Source organism: Scyliorhinus canicula, chromosome 15 (assembly GCF_902713615.1).
Source record: "Scyliorhinus canicula chromosome 15, sScyCan1.1, whole genome shotgun sequence".
In the NCBI taxonomy this organism is placed as follows: Eukaryota; Metazoa; Chordata; class Chondrichthyes; order Carcharhiniformes; family Scyliorhinidae; genus Scyliorhinus; species Scyliorhinus canicula.
This window is the reverse complement of record NC_052160.1, coordinates 32180193-32196246: the sequence shown is the minus strand read 5'-3', so window position 1 is coordinate 32196246 and position 16054 is coordinate 32180193. Positions and strand designations below refer to the sequence as shown.

Below are 16054 nucleotides of genomic sequence, written 5' to 3'. Positions count from 1 at the left end.
AGGCCAAATCACTGAGTGTCTTTAAGACAGAGATAGATATGTTATTGATTAATAAGGGGATCAGAGATTATGGGGAGAAGGCAGGAGAATGGGGATGAGAAAAATATCAGCCATGATTGAAGGCAGGCTCGATGGGCTGAGTGGCCTAATTCTACCCCTATGTTTTATGGGGTTAGGTACGTTTTGGCGCAGCCATTTGGGCGCCGGCTGTTTTGGCACCGGACGTTTTGGCGTCAACATGAGGGAGGTGTGTTCATCAAATTTAGTAGTCGCACAAACTTTGTTACATTTTGTTTAAAAACCAGTGTTCTTACTCATACATGATACAGTAGTCCCCCTTTATAACGCGGGTGTTGGGGTCCAAGACAGCCACCCGCGATGTATCCGAGCCGCGGATATCCATGATGGGTGTTTTAAATTTATTTAAAAATCTATGCATGCGCTTCCCATTGTGAGTCTACGGGGGGGCGGGGGGAGAGGTCAGACCCCCGTAGACTCACAATGGGAAGCGCTAGCATAGATTTTTAAATAAATTTAAAACCCCCATCGTGGATCCAATTAAAATTTCAGCGGCCGGCTCACTTTGATCCGGAGAGGGAAGCTGCTCTCACTGAAATCAGCCGGCCGCTGAAATTGACACTGCCCGCTGCTCTCTCCCTCCAATCCAACTTTTAAGTTTTAATGTTTCTGATTGGAGGGAGAGAGCAGCCGGCAGTGTCAATTTCTTTTTTTTTCCTCCGGCTTGCCCCCTCTCCCCCCAAATCCTCCAACTAGACCCCTCTCCCCCCACATCCTCCGGCTCGCCCCCTCCCCACACCCTCCGGCTCGCCCCCTCCCCCCCCCCTCTCTTCCCCGTCCCCCAACACCCGCAGGGCCCCCCTCTCTCCCCCAACACCCGCAGGGCCCTCCCCTCTCCCCCAACACCCGCAGGTCCACCCTCTCTCCCCCACACCCCCAGGGGGGTCTCCCCCACACCCGCCCCCCTCCTCTCCCCCCCAACACCTGCCCCCCTCCTCTCCCCCCCAACACCCGCCCCCCTCCTCTCCCCCCAACACCCGCCCCCCTCCTCTCCCCCCCCACCACCCGCCCCCCTCCTCTCCCCCCCCAACACCCGCCCCCCTCCTCTCCCCCCCCCAACACCCGCCCCCCTCCTCTCCCCCCAACACCCGCCCCCCTCCTCTCCCCCCAACACCCGCCCCCTCCTCTCCCCCCAACACCCGCCCCCCTCCTCTCCCCCCCAACACCCGCCCCCCTCCTCTCCCCCCCAACACCCGCCCCCCTCCTCTCCCCCCCCAACACCCGCCCCCCTCTTCTCCCCCCCAACACCCGCCCCCCTCTTCTCCCCCCCAACACCCGCCCCCCCTCTTCTCCCCCCCAACACCCGCCCCCCCTCTTCTCCCCCCCAACACCCGCCCCCCCTCTTCTCCCCCCCTCGGCAGTGTCAATTTCAGCGGCCGGCTGATTGTTTCAGTGAGAGAGCAGCTTCCCTCTCCGGATCAAAGTGAGCCGGCCGCTGAAATTGACACTGCCCACTGCTCTCTCCCTCCAATCCAACTTTTAAGTTTTAATGTTTCTGATTGGAGGGAGAGAGCAGTGGGCAGTGTCAATTTCAGCGGCCAGCTCACTTTGATCCGGAGAGGGAAGCTGCTCTCTCACTGAAACAATCAGCCGGCCGCTGAAATTGACACTGCCCACTGCTCTCTCCCTCCAATCCAACTTTAAGTTTTAATGTTTCTGATTGGAGGGAGAGAGCAGTGGGCAGTGTCAATTTCAGCGGCCAGCTCACTTTGATCCGGAGAGGGAAGCTGCTCTCTCACTGAAACAATCAGCCGGCCGCTGAAATTGACACTGCCGGCTGCTCTCTCCCTCCAATCAGAAACATTAAAACTTAAAAGTTGGATTGGAGGGAGAGAGCAGTGGGCAGTGTCAATTTCAGCGGCTGGCTGATTGCTTCAGTGAGAGAGCAGCTTCCCTCTCCGGATCAAAGTGAGCCGGCCGCTGAAATTGACACAACTGACAGTTCAAAATAGTAAATTGAATGTTTCAACAACAAATACAATAGTTTTCTGAATACAAGAATTTCTGTCGTCTGCGCCCAAACGGCCGCGCCAAAACGGCCGCGCCCAATTGTCCCATCCCCTGTTTTATGGTCTTATGGCAAAGTGGAGAATGAAATTCTGGAAAATTCCTCTCCAACCCTCCCAAGGGTGTTTTGTAAAAAAGGAAATATTGGCCAGGATTTTATGTGTCTTCCCCCAACATCCGCCGATTGAGGCAGGCCAATTAAAATGACATGTACTTCAGCGGGACTACAATGTCTCCCCAGGTGGGAGGGGAGTGTAAGTTTAAAAGTGGTTACAAATTTGCCTCACTCGAATAAGAATCCTCTGAGCTTGTTGGACCGATTTAATCCTTGCTGCCTAGTGGGAATTAGGCAGACAGGCATTTTTAATCTCCCCAACTGTGGCCACGTCATTATCCTTAACTCATCATGACCTGACTGAACTGTTTGTCCCGAAAGCCTAATTGGGAAATGACACTTTGTTTCTCACCAAGCCTACCCAGCAAAAAACTGGACTGGAGCCAGAAGCAGTTACCAACAGGTAAGTTTAAATTTATCTTGGTTTATTTGTCGAGTCATAGAACATAGAGTTCAGAAGGAGGTCATTCGACCCATCAAGTCTGCACCGACCCACTTAAACCCTCACTTCCACCCTATCCCCGTAACCCAATAACCCTTCCTAACCTTTTTGGTCACCAAGGGCAATTTATCATGGCAAATCCACTTAACCTGCACATCTTTGGACTGTGGGAGGAAACCGAAGAACCCGGAGGAAACCCACGCAGACATGGGGAGAACGTGCAGACTCCGCACAGAGAGTGACCCAGCGGGGTATCGAACCTGGGACCCTGGCACTGTGAAGCCACAGTGCTATCCACTTGTGCTACCATGATGCCCAAAGGGGCAGGTGGGCCCGCCAGGTTGGTGACTGAAATCCTAATTAGCACCTGGTCTAACAAAATAAAGCATTGCTCACTAATTAATCTTCCTCGGGATGGGTACTCTGTCCTGCCTCTTGAGGGAGAAGAACTCACATTGATTCCTGTTTCACCCTTGGCCCAATGAAAGCAAACACGGAAAGCCACCAACAATCACTTCTGGAGAATTTTCTCCAGGAACGGACTATAATATTTCTATATCATAATGGACAGTTAATCTCCACTTTATAATCAGCAGCCTAATCAGGCCACAAATTGTGGCAGACTATTTGCTGCACTCTAGATAAATAGGGCACAGCACTCTGGGACAAATTTAATACTCAGTTTGCCTGAAAGATTAACCCACTGCTGCTATGCCATAAAATATTCAAACATTGCCAGCTTGATTCATTAGGATAATTACTCATGTAGAGAAACAAATCAATACTTAGTTTGCCATTAGGATGCAAATACGGCTCCATAAATGAAGAAGGCTTTTGAGGTGAAGAGGCTCGGAGAAGATTCCAAACATTATACAAGGCCAAAGGTCCTGGTTAAACACAATGTTCAGATGTTACACTGTTAGGCTTTATGAATGCCAATTCTGCGGCATCTTCTGTCTCTGAGAAAATGAAGGTGGGTGACAGGAAACCTACAGGCTGAGCACAAGTGTGCAAAGGCAAAATATTCTGGATCTGACACACAGGTCATCCCAACTCCAGGAGCTTACGGCCATCCGAAACATTTTTTCTTACATTCATAGTTCACTTTGGACTGGCTCACAGATTTTCAGAGGCATTTAATAATAATAATAATCGCTTATTGTCACAAGTAGGCTTCAGTGAAGTTACTGTGAAAAGCCCCTAGTCGCCACATTCCGGCCAACAATATAGAAAGCCTATATTTTACGATACATGACAGATGGATGCAGGATACATTTCTTCGATTAGAGACCATCTCCCTCCTGCATCTGGCTGGGGTAGATCACAAAACCACAAAGCCTTTTCTCTCTACAGACTACACAAAACCCCTGGTGTCTATCTGTGAATATTCACTGATTGTGGGGAAGTTTGTAACCTGATCTCAAAAGTAGCTTCCTCTGCTCCATGGCAATGTGAAACACATTCTGCATCCTAGTAGAACTTCTAATTTACTATCTTTAACCACAACTATCTTTCATCCTATAAATAAACAGATGGGTTTGCAACCAGCCACTTTCAACACCTTTCTGGGAATTGGGAGACTTTGGCCTGGATTTTCATCTTCGAGATGGGGAGCGGGAGTCAGGAAATTTCCCGACCCTGCTCTCCTACCAAGGGAGAAAGTACTTGCAAGGTCGGGATTTTCACTTTGTTGGGGGAGGGGTTGCAGGTGTGGGCTGGAGTCAGGCGAGCCAATCCGGTAGAAGTTCGGAGTCAGCCACATGGGCTTTCAGGTGCCAGGACAGACTGTTGAAATCACTTGCCTTGTTGCTGCAGGGCTTCATCCCTGTTAAAACAATAGAAAAGTCTTCCAGCCTTCACCCCTCACACGCTCTTGCCTCCCCAAACACTAGTCATGCCCTAGCCATGCTACCTCATGACCCCACCTCCCCTTATGGCCCCTCATGCTCCCCATGCCAAACTATGACACTTACATGCCCATTCACGCACTTTACGTTGTACAGAAAAAGTGAACCTGATAGAGACAGTAGGATGTGTAAAGAAAGCTTTAATAAAAAGAATGATTAGCCATGATCATAAGGAATGGCAGAGCAGACTCAAAGGACCAAATGGCCCTCCCTGCTGCTATTTTGAATGTTTCTATGTTTCTATGAAATTCATTGATAACTCTGCATTTTCTTATTTAGAAAACTGCTTTTTACTGTAAGGCAATAAAAGTGTCAATCATCCCGATCATTTAAAGTTTCAATAGCTGAAACCACAAGTATTTGAAACCTTACCTTCTGTAAATAAACATTGTGAAATTGACTGCATAGATCAGAGTGCCAGAGCTCTCAATCAAACAATATTTTCCTTTGGCTCAGGTGTTTCAACAGTCTAATGGATTTTGGTGCTCTCAGCCAAGCCACATTATGTCTTCTTGACTGGGAGCCAAGCATCCACTAAAGAACGAGAATATATAATTGTAACACATATGCGAGGGGGCTTGAAAAGGTAGATGCTGTGACGATGTGTTGTGGGGGAATCTAGAACTAGGGGCACAGTTTCAAATTAATGGGTCTCTCGGGTAAGAGAGAACTGAGAGAGAATTTCTTCTCTCAAGAGAGTCATTTGTCTTTGAAATTCTCCACTGCAGAGAACAGTGAAGGCAGGGTCATGTAATATATTCAAAACTGAGTCAGAAAGATATTTGATCTTAAGGGAGTCATATTTATAGGGGGCAGGTAGAAAAGTGGAATTAAAGCCACAATCAGATTTTGTAAAAAAAAATGTATGGATGTGGGTGTCCATGGCTACACTAGCATTTATTGCCCATCCCTAGTTGCCCTTCAGAAGGTAGTGGTGAGTTGCCATCTTGAACCACTGCAGTCCCTGAGATGCAGGTACACCCACTATGCTGTTAGAGAGAGAATTCCAGGATTTTTCCCAGCTATAGTGAAGGAACAGCAAGTCAGGGAGGTGAGTGGCTTGGAGAACTTCAAGGTGGCCATGTTCCCAGGAATTTGCTGTTCTTGTCTTCTAGAAAATAGTGTTCCTGAGTTTTGAAGGTGCTGCCTAAGGAACTGTGGTGAGTTCCTATAGTGCATCTTGTAGATGGTACACATAGCTGCCATTATTCATAAGTGGTGGAGGGATTGAATTTGTTTGCGGAAGGGGTAGCAATCAGGCTTATTTGTCCTGCATGGTGTCAAGTTCCTTGAATGTTGTTGGAGCTGCACTCATCCAGGCAAGTGGAGACGATTGCATTACACTCCTGACTTGTGCCTTGTAAATGGTGGATAGGCTTTGGGGGAGGGTCAACAGGTGAGTTCCTTGTCGCAGGATTCATAAGCCTTTGACCTGCTCTGGCAGCCACATTATTTATATGGCTGGTCCAGCTCAGTGTCTGGTGCACCAGGATGTTGATTGTGGGAGATTCAGCGATGGTAATGCCATTCAATGTCAAGAGGTGATGGTTAGATCATCTCTTATAGGAGATGGTTATTGCCTGGCACATATGTGGCCCGAATGTTACTTGGCACTTGTCAGCCCAAGCATTGATATTGTCCAGGTCTGGCTGCATTTGGACACGGACTGCTTCAGTAGCTGAAGAGTCGTGAATGGTACTGAACACTGTACAATTATAAGTGAACATCCCTACTTCCGATCTTATGAAGGAAGGAAGGTCACTGATGAAGCAGCTGAAGATGGTTGGGCCAAGGATACTAGTGTGAGGAACTCCTGCAGTTTTGCTCCTGGAGCTGAGATGATTGACCCCCAACCACCACATCCATCTTCCTTTGTGCCAGGTATGACTTGAACCAGTGGAGAGTTTTCCCCCTGATTCCCTTTGACTCCAGTTTAGCTGGGGCTCCTTGATCCCATACTCGGTCAAATGCTGCCTTGATGTCAAGGGCAGTCACTCTCACCTCACCTCTGGCATTCAGCTCTTTTCACCATGTTTGAACCAAGGTCACAATGAAAGAGATCAGGAGCTGAGTTTCCCTTGCAGAACCCAAACTGAGTGTCAACCGAGCAGGTTATTGCGAAGTAACTGTCACTTGAAGCACTGTTGATGACCCTTTCCATCACTTAACTGATGATCGAGAGTACACTGATGGGATAATAAATGGCTGTATTGGATTTGTTCTGTTTCTTAAGTACGGGACATACCTAGGAAGTTTTTGGGTTGCGGATAGATGTTAGTGCTGTAGCTGTACATGAACAGCTTGGCACAGTCTTCAGCACTGTTGTCGGAATATTGTCAGGGCCCATAGCCTTTGCAGTATCCAGTGCCTTCAGCCATTTCTTGATATCACGTGGGGTGAACTGAATTGGCTGAAGACTGACATCTGTGATGCTGGGGACCTCCAGAGGAGGCCGAGAAAGATCATCCACTTGACACTTCTAGCTGAAGATTGTTGCGAATACTTCAACCTTATTTTTTGCAATGATGTGCTGGGCTCCTCCACCATTGAGGATGGGGATATTTGTGGAGCCTCCTCCTCAAATGAGTTGCTTAATTGTCCACTACCATTCATGGCTAGATGTGGCAGGACTGCAGAGCTTAGATCTGATCCATTGGTTGCGGGCTCAATTAGCTCTGTCTGTTGCTTGCTGCTTACGCTATTTCGCATGCAAGTATTCCTGTGTTGTTGCTTCACCAGGTTGACACCTAATTTTAGGTATGCCTGGTGTTGCTTCTGGCACACTCTCCTGCACTCTTCGTTGGACCAGGGTTGATCCCCTGGCTTGGTGGTAATGCAGGCCATGAGGTTACAGATTGTGGTTGAATACAATTCTGCAGATGCAGATGGCCTGTAGCACCTCATCGACGCCCAGTCTTGAGTTGCTAGATCGGTTTGAAGTCAATTCCATTTAGCACCGTGATAGTGCCACACACATGATGGAGGGTATCCTCAATGTGAAGTCGAGACTTCATCTCCACATGGACTGTGGTAGTGGTCACTCCTACCAATACTGTCATGGAGAGATACATCTGCAGCAGGCTTGTTGGTTCCCTCACCACTTGCCGCATTCCCAATCTAGCAGCTATGACCTTTAGGACCTAGCCAGCTAGATCTATGGTGGTACTACCGAGCTACTATTGGACATTGAAGCCCACCCAGAGTATATTTTGCACCCTTGAAACCCTCAGTACTTCATCCAAGAGGTGTCCAAAATGATTCATCAGCTGGGGGGCACGCGGTAATCAGTAGGACGTTTCATAGAATTTTACAGTGTAGAAGGAGGCCATTCAGCCCATCGAGTCTGCAGCAGCTCCTGGAAAGAGCACCCTACCCAAGGTTAACACCTCCACCCTATTCCCATAACCCTTGCCCATGTTTGACTATGAGACTTCATGGGGGCCAGAGTCAATGTTGAGGATTCTCAGAGCAACTCCCTCCCGACTCTATACCACTGTGCCACCACCTCTGTGGGTTCTGTCCTACTAGTGGGATAAGACATACTCAGGAATGGTGATAGTGGTATCTGGGGCATCGTCTGTGAGTTCAATGTGACTATGTCAGGCTGTTGCGTGACTAGCCTGTGAGACAGCTCTCCCAACTTTGGCACAAGCCCCCAGATGTTAGAAAGGACTTTGCAGAGTCGACAGGGCTGGGTTTCCCATTTTGTTTCCGGTGCCTAGATCAATGCCAGGTGGTTGGCCTGGTTTCATTCCTTTTGTTTCCTTTGTAGCCATGCTCTTAATGAATGACTGAGCAGGAGCAAGGTGCAAAATGGCCTACCCCAGCTCCTATTTCTTATGTTCCTTTATTTTTATTTAATGGAACAGGGAAACTGTAAACTGAAGCTTCACTAATGAGCCTATTGGCTGATGGTGGACAAAAGGCAGCAAGCTCCTACTGCTGCTGATGCTTGCGGCATCTCCTCAGCATCTTCCAAGCTGAGGCCCCAACGCACTGTAGTATTATGTAGTACTCCACTGTTATTCTGGCGATCCTCTTTAAGGTGTATTGCAATGCACCCCTGGATAATGGTTCCCCCTTGGTTCTTGATGGGTAATTGGTGACGAGAAGGAGTCAAGGATATAAGAGACCTGAAAAGAGGACACAACTACTACTTAAAAATGGTAATAAGGGGACTCAACTGGAGAGTAGCTGAACTCACTCCCAGGTCTGATTCCCAGCCTATAGTGAGATGCCACTTTATAGCCAGTGAAGGAGTAGCGAAGCCATAGTTGGCCTCGGATTGAAACACACCATTCCCAACCTCTGCATCCTATTTGACTCCAACATTGTGATCTCCATCGCAAGAGCTAATTACTTCCCAGTGCTGTAATGCCACTCCACTCTAACCATGCACTGCTGAAATTGTTCCTTCCAAAACTCAACTATTCCAAAAGCTTTCCTGATTCTCATCACTCCCCACCTCCAAATGCTCATTTACAGCTCTGCTGCCTGTATTGTAACTCACAGCCAATCCCACTTCATCGCCATTCCCAGGCTAGCTGGATTGCTAAAATGCTGGACATCTTGGCTAATTTTCCATGCTGTGTAGAACATTTGCAGGAGCAGTGTTATAAATGTCCAATTGGACCATCTGGTCAAAATCCTTGACCTCCCTCCCTCCCTAATAGCACCGTGGTTGTACCTCGACCACATGGACTACAGCGGTTCAAGACGACAACTCGCCACCACCTTGTCGAGGGCAATTAGGAATGGGCAATGAATGCTGACTGAGCCAACGATGCCTACATCCCATAACTGAATTTGAAAAAGTGCGCATTTCCTCCTGATGTTGCACTTTTACCATTTGATTCAAATGAATGATCAGACTAAAACATAACCTTGTTCACCTAATAAAATTATTGTAAGTGCACATTTCTGCAAGCAATTAGAAGATTCAAAAATATTGGGCTGACTCTTGCTGGCAAAATAACAGCATGCAACTGCTATATTGCCGTATTAATGTATCAATTCTCCCTGACTTGGCTTGGTGACACAGTGGTTAGCACTGTTGTCTCACAGCTCCAGGGACCCAGGTTCAATTCTGGCCTCGGGCAACTGTCTGCGTGGAGTCTGGACTTTCTCCTCATGTCTGCATGGGTTCCCTCTGGGTGCTCCGGTTTCTTCCCATAGTCCAAAGATGCGCATGTTTGGTGGACTGGCAATTCTAAAATTTCCCCTCGTGTCCAAAAGATTAGGTGGTGTTACTGGGATAGGGTGGAGGCGTGGGTTTAAGTCGGGTGCTCTTTCCAAGGGCCGGTGCAGACTTGAAGGGCCGAATGGCCTCCTTCTGCATGGTAAATTCTATGATTCTATATCGTCATTCCTTCACTGTCGCTGGGACAAAATCCTGGAACTCCCTCCCTCACAACACTGTGGGTGTACCTACACCTCAGGGACTGCAGCCGTTCAAGAAGGCAGCTCACCACCACCTTCTGAAGGGTAACTAATAATGGGCAATAAATACTAACCTAGCCGGAAATGCCCACATCCCGTAAAATGAATTTTTTAAAAATCAGAAATATCTGACTCATTATAACTCCCAGTATCTCTTATATGTGAACAACCCCAGATATATTCAAGAAAATTGCAGAATCCGGAGACACTAATTTCTTAAAATTCACTCTGTCAGCCTCCAAATGATTGATTGCTCCAGTTAAATACAATCACCCGCACAGTAAGAAAGGTTAGAATTCAAGTCGAGCCGAACCACTCTATATCATTTGCAGCAACTGTCAGCTTTCTGCAGGAGGTTTACAAGGCATTTTGATCACCAATGTGCTTTAAGTTTTTCCATTGTAATATTTTATCAACATTACAATTTGGCTCTAGTCACCACAGAGGCAAACTTCAAAGCAACTTGATTCCAAATTATAGTGTGCTATGTTAACTCTGCCTCATGGTGAATTTAGCAATGTGCCAACCCTGACTTTTTAAAATACATTCTTCCATAAGAGGTAGGCATCACTGGCATTGCCAGCAGTTGTTTCCCATCCGTAATGGCTGAGAGGTTTGTTGGGCAATATCAGAGGGCAGTTAAGAATCAACCACATTGCAGTGGATCTGGAGTCACATGTAGGCCAGTCCAGATAAAGGTTGGCAGATTTCTTTTCCAAAAGGGCATTAGTACCAGCTTCCCCGAACAGGCGCCGGAATGTGGTGACTAGGGGCTTTTCACAGTAACTTCATTTGAAGCCTACTCGAGGCAATAAGCGATTTTCATTTCATTTCATAATGAACCAGATGGGATTTTATGAGAATCAATGATACTTTCATGGTTATCACTACAGACACTCGCTTTCAATTCCAGGTTTATTCGTTAATTGAATTATAACTCCACCAGCTGTCATGGTTTGTGGTTCAAATGGTTCCCAGGGCATTGGCTTGATTACTTGCCCAGTAACATTCCTGCTGTGATGCCTTTTCCGCTTCTGGACTTCCAGCCATCATTTTGTGGGAACTGCTTCCAGCAAAGTTATGGAGGTGCAAAAACTAAACCTGAGGAAATTCATGGCCAATAGGCAATGTCACAAGTTGCTAGTAATTACAGAAGGGGATGAAGAAAGAAAATGAGGACAACTTTATCTCTATACTTACTGAAAATACTATAAAACTCAGCTGCCTGATACTTTAGAGGAATATGATCTGCTTATAATGCTTCATGGAAAAGCTAACAGGCGCGATCTATCGACCGTGTTGGGGTGGGGGGGGGCACAAACCACGTTCATATGTTTTGGTCCTGTCCAAAGCTGGAGGATTACTGGAAGGAGGTGTTTAGGGTAATCTCCATAAAGTGGAGCACGTGTAACTGGACCCGGGCCCTCGGGAGGCCATATTCGGGGTGTTGGACTAGCCGGGGTTGGAAACGGGCGGCGAGGCCGATGTTGTAGCCTTCGCCTTGTTGATCGCCCAAAGGCGGATCCTGTTAGGGTGAAGATCAACCTCTCCACCCTATGCCTGGCATGGCGGGGGGGGGATCTGCTGGAATTCTTGATGCTTGAAAAGGTCAAATGTGAATTGAGGGGAAGGATGGACGGGTTCTACAATTCATAGGCTTTATTCATTATGCACTTTTGAGAATTGGATCACATCGAACATTAGGGGGGTTGGGGGCTAGGAGGGTTGGGGGGAGGGGAAAATGTATGTGTTAATGGTGACTGTGGGTGATTCCTGATTCCTCTTTGTCATTTGTTTATGTGAACATGCGGGCTAATGTTTGGGGGTTTGGTGGGAGGATGGGATCGTTGTTATTGATATGGGGATTGACATTACATTCGTTAAAGATTATTGTCCATTGTTTGGTGTATCTTTCTCGGGCCTGGGTGCCCTGCTGTGGTGGTGTGCGGAGGAGGGTGGGGTCCAAGGAGTTGGGGCTTTCGCGGGTCGTATTGTGGGGGAGGAAGTGGGGGGGGGGGGGGGAGTCTAGAGATTGGGCCACCATTTAACCTAAAGAAACAAATTCCGGTTCAATCTTTCAAAAAGAATCAGATTCAGAAAAGCAAATTCCCTTACCTTCTTCAGATATAGACAGGTTTTGAAGAAGCCATTCAACAATATCAGTACCTGGAAAAAAAGAACTGAATGAAATATTTTCACAGTAAACATTAAGAATTACGAAAAGTAGATTAATTCTCCCAAGTTATTGAAATGTTATTTATAATCTATAGATATGATGGCACATATTCTTGATCAGTTCATTTCAATACAATTATTTTTTAATACATTAAACTTTTTACTTCATGTGCATTTTAAAAATCTTAGCGTTACAAAAAGTAATTTTTTTTTACTTACACTGACATTCCTGGAGCATTACCTAACTGTTATTAATACTATTTACCAGCCAAAGGGTGGGTCAGTAAATTTGCTGATGACACCAAGATTGGTGGAGTAGTGGATGAGGTGGAGGGCTGTTGTAGGCTGAAAAGAGACATTGATAGGATGCACAGCTGGGCCGAAAAATGGCGTAGCAATTTTGAAAAACTTTAGGGTCGACAAGTCCCCTGGGCCAGATGGGATATATCCAAGAATTATTTGGGAGTCAAGGGATGAGATTGCAGAGCCTTTGGCTTTGATCTTTGTGTCCTCACTGTCCACGGGGATAGTGCCAGAGGACTGGAGAGTGGCGAATGTTGTTCCTCTTTTCAAGAAAGGGAATAGGAATGACCCTGGTAATTATAGACCGGTTAGTCTTACTTCGGTGGTCAGTAAGTTAATGGAAAAGGTCCTGAAGGATAGGATTTATGACCATTTGGAAAGATGCAGCTTAATCCGGGATAGTCAAGACGGATTCGTGAAGGGTAAGTCTTGCCTCACAAATTTGATTGAATTCTTTGAGGAGGTAACTAAGTGTGTAGATGAAGGTAGAGCAGTTGATGTCGTATACATGCATTTTAGTAAGGCGGTTGATAAAGTTCCCCATGGTCGGCTGATGACGAAAGTAAGGAGGTGTGGGATAGAGGGAAATTTGGCCAATTGGATAAGTAATGGCTATCACATAGAAGACAGAGGGTGGTGGTGGATGGAAAATTTTCAGACTGGAGACCAGTTACCAGCGATGTACCACAGGGATCAGTGCTGGGTCCTCTGCTATTTGTGATTTTTATCAATGACTTGGAGGAGGGGGCTGAAGGGTGGGTCAGTAAATTTTCTGATGACACCAAGATTGGTGGAGTAGTGGAAGAGGTGGAGGGCTGTTGCAGGCTGCAAAGAGACATTGATAGGATGCAGAGCTGGGCCGAAAAATGGCAGAGTTTAACCCTGTTTTACAGGGTCAACGACAGGGTTCTGAGGAATGTGGAGGAACAGAGAGATCTTGGGGTTCATGTCCACAGATCTCTGAAGGTTGCCACTCAAGTGGATAGAGCCATGAAGAAGGCTTATAGTGTGTTAGCGTTTATTAACAGGGGGCTTGAGTTTAAGAGCCATGGGGTTATGCTGCAACTGTACGTGACCCTGGTGAGACCACATTTGGAGTATTGTGTGCAGTTCTAGTCACCTCATTATAGGAAGGATGTGGAAGCATTGGAAAGGGTGCAAAGGAGATTTACCAGGATGCTGCCTGGTTTGCAGGATAGGTCTTATGAAGAAAGGTTGAGGGAGCTAGGGCTTTTCTCTTTGGAGCGGAGGAGGATGAGAGGCGACTTAATAGAGGTTTATAAGACAATGTGGGGGATAGATAGAGTGGATGTTCAGAGGCTATTTCCTCGGGTGGATGTAGCTGTTACAAGGGGGCATAACTATAAGATTCAGGGTGGGAGATATAGGAGGGATGTCCGAGGTAGGTTCTTTACTCAGAGAGTGGTTAGGGTGTGGAATGGACTGCCTGCTGTAATAGTGGAGTCGGACACTTTAGGAACTTTCAAGCGGTTATTGGATAGGCACACGGAGCATACCACAATGACAGGGAGCGGGATAGCTTGATCTTGGTTTCGGACATGTTCGGCACAACACCGAGGGCTGAAGGGCCTGTTCTGTGCTGTACTGTTCTATGTTCTGTTCTATGTTCTAACTTACCAATGCGAATCTGAAGTTGACACGGGCAGCATGCAAAACAACTGGAATTGCCAATAATGCTGAATATAACCAACACTCAACTCCTGAATCCAGGCGGACAATAGGTTTATGCAGCCAATTTGTTGTGGCCATCTACAATGAGTGTTGGGAGGACTCCAGGCTGTTCATTCCATAACTCCACAAATTAGGGGTAAATTATTGAGGGAGGAATTCTACCATCTGGGGCTAAGCCCCGTGGCGAGGGTAGGATTGGGGAATGTTTCACGCTGTAGAAGCCAGTGGAAACCATGCCATATCTTCTGGCCACAACCTCATTAATTATGTGCCCGGGGGTTTAGTGCTAGATTCTATGGCAGGGCGGGCTTGGTGGCTTCCCACCATCACTGGTTACTCCTTGTTGGTTATCCGACAAAAAATATATGAAAAATGGATCAAAACACTAGACTTTGGGATATAGAATTCCCAAAACACTGTACGGAGAGGGTAGCTGACATTATGGTAAACTTAACCAATCTGAATAATCACTCCAATCTGCAGAAGGTAAACCAATCAATAACAAGCATCTCGAAGAACGCTTGTCGTGGCGAAGGGCTAATAACATCCAACAGTTTCTGAATGGGATTCGGGGCATGTCTGGCACATGGAATGCAAATGAACACTCTCAGCAACCACTGATTGTAGGCAGCTCACCACAATCTTGTCGAGGGCAATTAGCAATGGGCAATGAATGTTGATCTACCCAGCGGTGCCTTCCCAGAGGGTGGTGGGAATCTCGAACTGCCTGAAAGGGTGGCAGAGCCGGGAACCCTTTCAACATTGAAGAAGCATTTAAAGGAGTAGTTGAAATGCTGTAGCAAAGTGCTGGAGAATGGGTTTCGAAATGATAGGTGCTTAATGGCTGGCACAGAAGGGCCACTTTTTGAAATTCAATGACTCTATTATACCTCGGACACAAGGAAAGTGGCCTCTGCTGCAAATCACAGAGCTCTCTCATCTTTGCCGAGGTAAGTACTTGTTTCGCTCTGGCAAGAAGAGCACTGGTACATAGAACATAGAACACACAACGCAGGAGGCCATTCGGCCCATCGATCCACTTAAGCCCTCACTTCCACCCTATCCCTGGAACCCAATAACCCCATCTAACCTTTTTGGACACCAAGGGCAATTTAGCATGGCCAATAAACGTAACCTGCACGCATTTGGACTGTAGGAGGAAACCGGAGCACCCGGAGGAAACCCATGCAGATACAGGGATAACGTGCAGACTCCGCACAGACAGTGACCCAGCGGGTAACTGTATCTTTTCTAAAAATATTTTTATTGAAGGCATTTTCAAAAATATAATAATAATATTTTATTGTCACAAGTATGAAGTTACTGTGAAAAGCCCCTTGTCCCCACATTCCGGCGCCTGTTCGGGTAAGCTGGTATGGGAATTGGACCCGCGCTGCTGGCCTTGTTATGCATCACAAACCAGCTGTCTAGCCCACTGAGCTAAACCAGCCCTTACGTATATACAAACCAAAGAGAAGCAGCAACAACATCAAAACACAGCCATAATCATATCCAGATTGCCCATCTCCTCCCTCCAATCAACACCCCCCATTTCTCTTATCAAAACAAACCCCAAACAGAAGGAAAAACAAACCCCCTCCTCCTTAAATAAGTCCATGAACAGCCTGTACATTGAGAAGAACCCTTTGTCCGACTGCCTGATAGTGAACTTTATTTTCTCAAGGTGCAGAAACTCCGCCAAATTGCACACCTAAGCCCTCACCCTAGGCGGCTCTGAGTTCCGCCACCTGAGCAATATCCGCCTTTTTTTGCTTGTTTTCCAGAACCTTCTGATTTTCCGGGCTATCAAAGAGGCAAAGGCCAACACGGCAGCCTCTCTCCCCTCCTTCACTCCCGGTTCCTCCGATACTCCAAATATTGCCATGGGCTCAGAAC

General features: G+C 47.0%; 1 protein-coding gene and 1 long non-coding RNA gene across 7 annotated transcripts in view; one reads left to right on the top strand and one right to left on the bottom strand.

Annotated features, from left to right (window-relative positions):
- The window catches only part of rgs11 (regulator of G protein signaling 11), a 161050-nt gene that overhangs the window by 114575 nt on the left and 30421 nt on the right, over positions 1-16054 (bottom strand). For all 6 annotated transcript variants that reach the window (XM_038820414.1, XM_038820416.1, XM_038820413.1 and 3 more), the window contains exon 3: positions 12104-12154. In XM_038820414.1, the coding sequence (XP_038676342.1) occupies positions 12104-12154 (51 nt within the window). The remainder of the gene's footprint in view (positions 1-12103; positions 12155-16054) is intronic.
- The window catches only part of LOC119978634, a 78716-nt gene continuing 65157 nt past the window's right edge, over positions 2496-16054 (top strand). Inside the window, exon 1 of the long non-coding RNA XR_005463514.1 lies at positions 2496-2603. This is a non-coding gene — a long non-coding RNA (uncharacterized LOC119978634). The remainder of the gene's footprint in view (positions 2604-16054) is intronic.